This window comes from Morone saxatilis, unplaced genomic scaffold, assembly GCF_004916995.1.
Source record: "Morone saxatilis isolate NCDOM2014 unplaced genomic scaffold, NCSU_SB_2.0 Contig2, whole genome shotgun sequence".
Classification (NCBI taxonomy): domain Eukaryota; kingdom Metazoa; phylum Chordata; class Actinopteri; family Moronidae; genus Morone; species Morone saxatilis.
In genome coordinates this window covers 5748959-5752037 of record NW_023339762.1, presented here as the reverse complement: position 1 = coordinate 5752037, position 3079 = coordinate 5748959, and the positions used below count along the sequence as shown (strand labels likewise).

General features: G+C 39.4%; 1 protein-coding gene across 6 annotated transcripts in view; it reads left to right on the top strand.

Annotated features, from left to right (window-relative positions):
- LOC118330655 (peroxisomal succinyl-coenzyme A thioesterase-like) overlaps nt 1-2403 on the top strand; it is an 8340-nt gene extending 5937 nt beyond the window's left edge. For 5 of the 6 annotated variants that reach the window (XM_035665288.1, XM_035665292.1, XM_035665289.1 and 2 more), the window contains exons 8-11: nt 173-266; nt 770-850; nt 1377-1518; nt 1638-1780. In XM_035665288.1, the coding sequence (XP_035521181.1) occupies nt 173-266; nt 770-850; nt 1377-1518; nt 1638-1774 (454 nt within the window). In that variant the 3' untranslated portion in view covers nt 1775-1780. Of the gene's footprint in view, nt 1-172; nt 267-769; nt 851-1376; nt 1519-1637 lie in introns of all 6 variants that reach the window. The other variant, XM_035665293.1, reaches the window with a different exon arrangement.
- The last annotated feature ends 676 nt before the right edge of the window (nt 2404-3079 follow it).

Here is a 3079-nt window from a genome sequence, read left to right as displayed (position 1 = left end):
CTGCTGCTCTCCTTGTCTTAAACTTTTCCATGTATGCACATAGAAGAGCAGGGAGGTGTGCAAATCTGCCCAATCTTCCAAAGTCTGTCTCACCAATAATTCAAGTATTAGTCACCATCAGTCAGATTTGCAGAAGATGAAGAATTAAAAAAATTTTTTTTGGTCCAATCAGAAATGCCTCGAAGACTCGCTTCAACGAGGAGAACCAGGTGATCTGGCGAGATCTGCTGCTCCCCATCCCCACCGACCCCACACTCAAAGTAGACGTGAGTACCACCAGCCACAATTTCTTTTTGATACTTTTGATTCTCAGTTATTTCATTTGTTAATTACAGAACACATTTGTGAATTTCATTTGTGCAAGACTAAAGTGTTTTATTAGACATTTTCTTGAACAAAAATAGATGTGAGTTTAATTTTCTTTAAATCAGAAAAGGGGGTTTGCATGGAATTGCATCTGTTCAGAGCAGGGGTCCCAATGTGGTAGCCTATGAGCAGCCTATGGGGTGGCTACAGAGCATGTTCTGTAATCTCAGTCTTAATCTTAAATACTTTTTTTCACAACACTTGCAAGGAAATGTACAATTGGGTTCTATTGTTTTTAAAAAACAACATTTAAATACATTACATTGAGATTAGTCTTTATTCCATGTTCTGAGTTTAAACCATGTCCTAAATGATTCCACAGGTAATGTTAGGTAATGCTTTAAATCTGAATGTGCAGCCTGTGATAAAAGCTGAAATGCTGCTGCTGTTTGTCTCTGAACAGGTGGGGCGACTCCAGTGTCCTCTGTTGCTGGTTGTAGGTGAGGACGATCAGAACTGGCCCGCCTACGAGTCTGCAATGGACGTAAGTTTACTGACATGACAACATCTTGTGTGACTAACAAACTTGGTCTGTTAGTTTAAAGTCACAGGAATCAACTTCACCGATCACATAGAGGAAACTGAAGTGAAGATAAATGGCGTTACTATCTGGATCTTCAAAACCCAGAAACCAAACTTATGACTCATTCGTTGGGCACTCAAGCTGCAAGAACAACATTTATGATTTCAGCATTGCTGATGATATTGTTACCAGTATAGTGAAACTGGGTATGCACTGCTGGTATTTGAATTAGCTGCATTTAATCATTTCTTGGTCTTTGCAACTCATTTATTTATTAACTTACTCATTTACTATTTACTCTTTTGAGCCGAGCATGTGTTTTGTACGTGCTTTCATATGTTTATTACTTAAAAGCAATAAACAAAGTTTTACAAAAACTACAACAAATATACAAACTTAAAAATCACACCCAAGGAGAGGAAATAAAAATACATAAATAAACCCTCTGAGAAATATGAGATGATGTATTTTATTTCCTGTTTTCCAGATAAAAGAAATGATGGAGCGGGCGGGGAATAGCCACCTGCTGACCGTCCTGGCATATCCGAACGTTGGTCACCTGATTGAACCTCCGTACACGCCGCATGCCCGAGCAAGCACCTTCAAAACAGTCGGCACCGGTCAGAAGTGTAAGTTCACCTTCAGACTGTGAAGCTGTATGCAGAGACAGGACGCAATTATTTGATGTCAAAATCGGACTTCAGGCTTGAGTTTTGACGGCTTTTTCGGCTTCCTGTTGTCTTCGCAGTGATGGCTCTGTGGGGCGGGGAGACTGTGGCACATTCTCGTGCTCAGGAAGACGCCTGGAGGAAGACGCTGGTGTTTCTGAGGGAGAATCTGTACGGTGGCATGAACTCTGTCGCAACTTCATTTTCCCACCTGTGATCAAGACAACGGCTAATGATTATAGACGCTCAGGAAGTAAAAGTCTCAATAATTTTTACCCATAGACAATGTTATGCGACTCACAGATGGAGCACTAGTTTAGCTTTGATGGACATGAATGAAGTAATGTTCCTGGTTGAATACAAAAGATACTACAATAGTACAAAAGATAAATAACTGTGTTAAGAAATATCTTATAATAATTTTTTCTTTGGAACACTTCCCAAAGTGCAAATTAAACAAATCTGAATACACACATACTGCAAAATACACACGCAAACAAATGTACAGAATTTAATACAGTTATGAAAAAGCTTTCTAATAAAATGTGAAAAATGTAAATTTAAAAACAGGTGATAAGATACTGATTTTGGAAGTTTGTTTTAGAGTTGAGGTGTAGCTCTGTCCCTTATAATCTTACACCTTCTCATGGCTGAAAGATCCCTACCTGACAACCTCAGACTCTGATAAGGGTGCAGTAATACAGTGACATTAATCTTGAAGAAAGTTAGAAGGTACAAGCCTGAGTACATAAAAACTTATTAGGGGAGAACTGAACTGAACGATACCCTCTGCATCTTGAATCCATGTTGGGTCACTTGAATGGAATGTTTCCATGATTAATTCAACCTGTTCTTTTCCTGCTTCATCAAAATATCTGAATGGACTCACTTACCATCTACCTCAGCAGGCCAACAACACACCTTTTCACATCTTGACTAGCTGTTTATTTGGTAGGGTTTATTGTTAAGTTGTATAAGTTTAATTAATTGATTAGTCATTCAGTGTCAAACAAAACTCCAAGGTGATGTCTTCAGATGTCTTGTTTAGTCCCACAGACAGCAAAGATATTTAGTTTACAATGATACAAAACAGAAAAGCATAAAATCCATACACTGGAAAAGCTGACACTAGAGAATAGTTGGAGGGTTTGATTGGTAAATAACTTATACGAAATGGTGCTTGTTAAATGCCACTAAAGAACATTCACAAAAAAACGTTTCCTGCTGCTTTAGATAAAGAATACACAATAAAGGAGACTACAATAGCAACCCCGTCTGCCACAGTAATGTCACACTGACCTACAAGCTCAACCCTTTTATGCTTGGCAACAGTGTGACGAATGCAAAAAACCTAGCCAGAGGACAGACAGGTTCCCACACTGAGCGTGTGCAGCAGAGGGTCAGTCCACACAAAGCTGCAGGCCCTGGCGGAAGTACTCTGATGACACAGCCATACTCGCCCTCCTCTCTAACACAGAATCAGTTACAGCATATCACTAATCCATTGCCCACTTCACCCAAT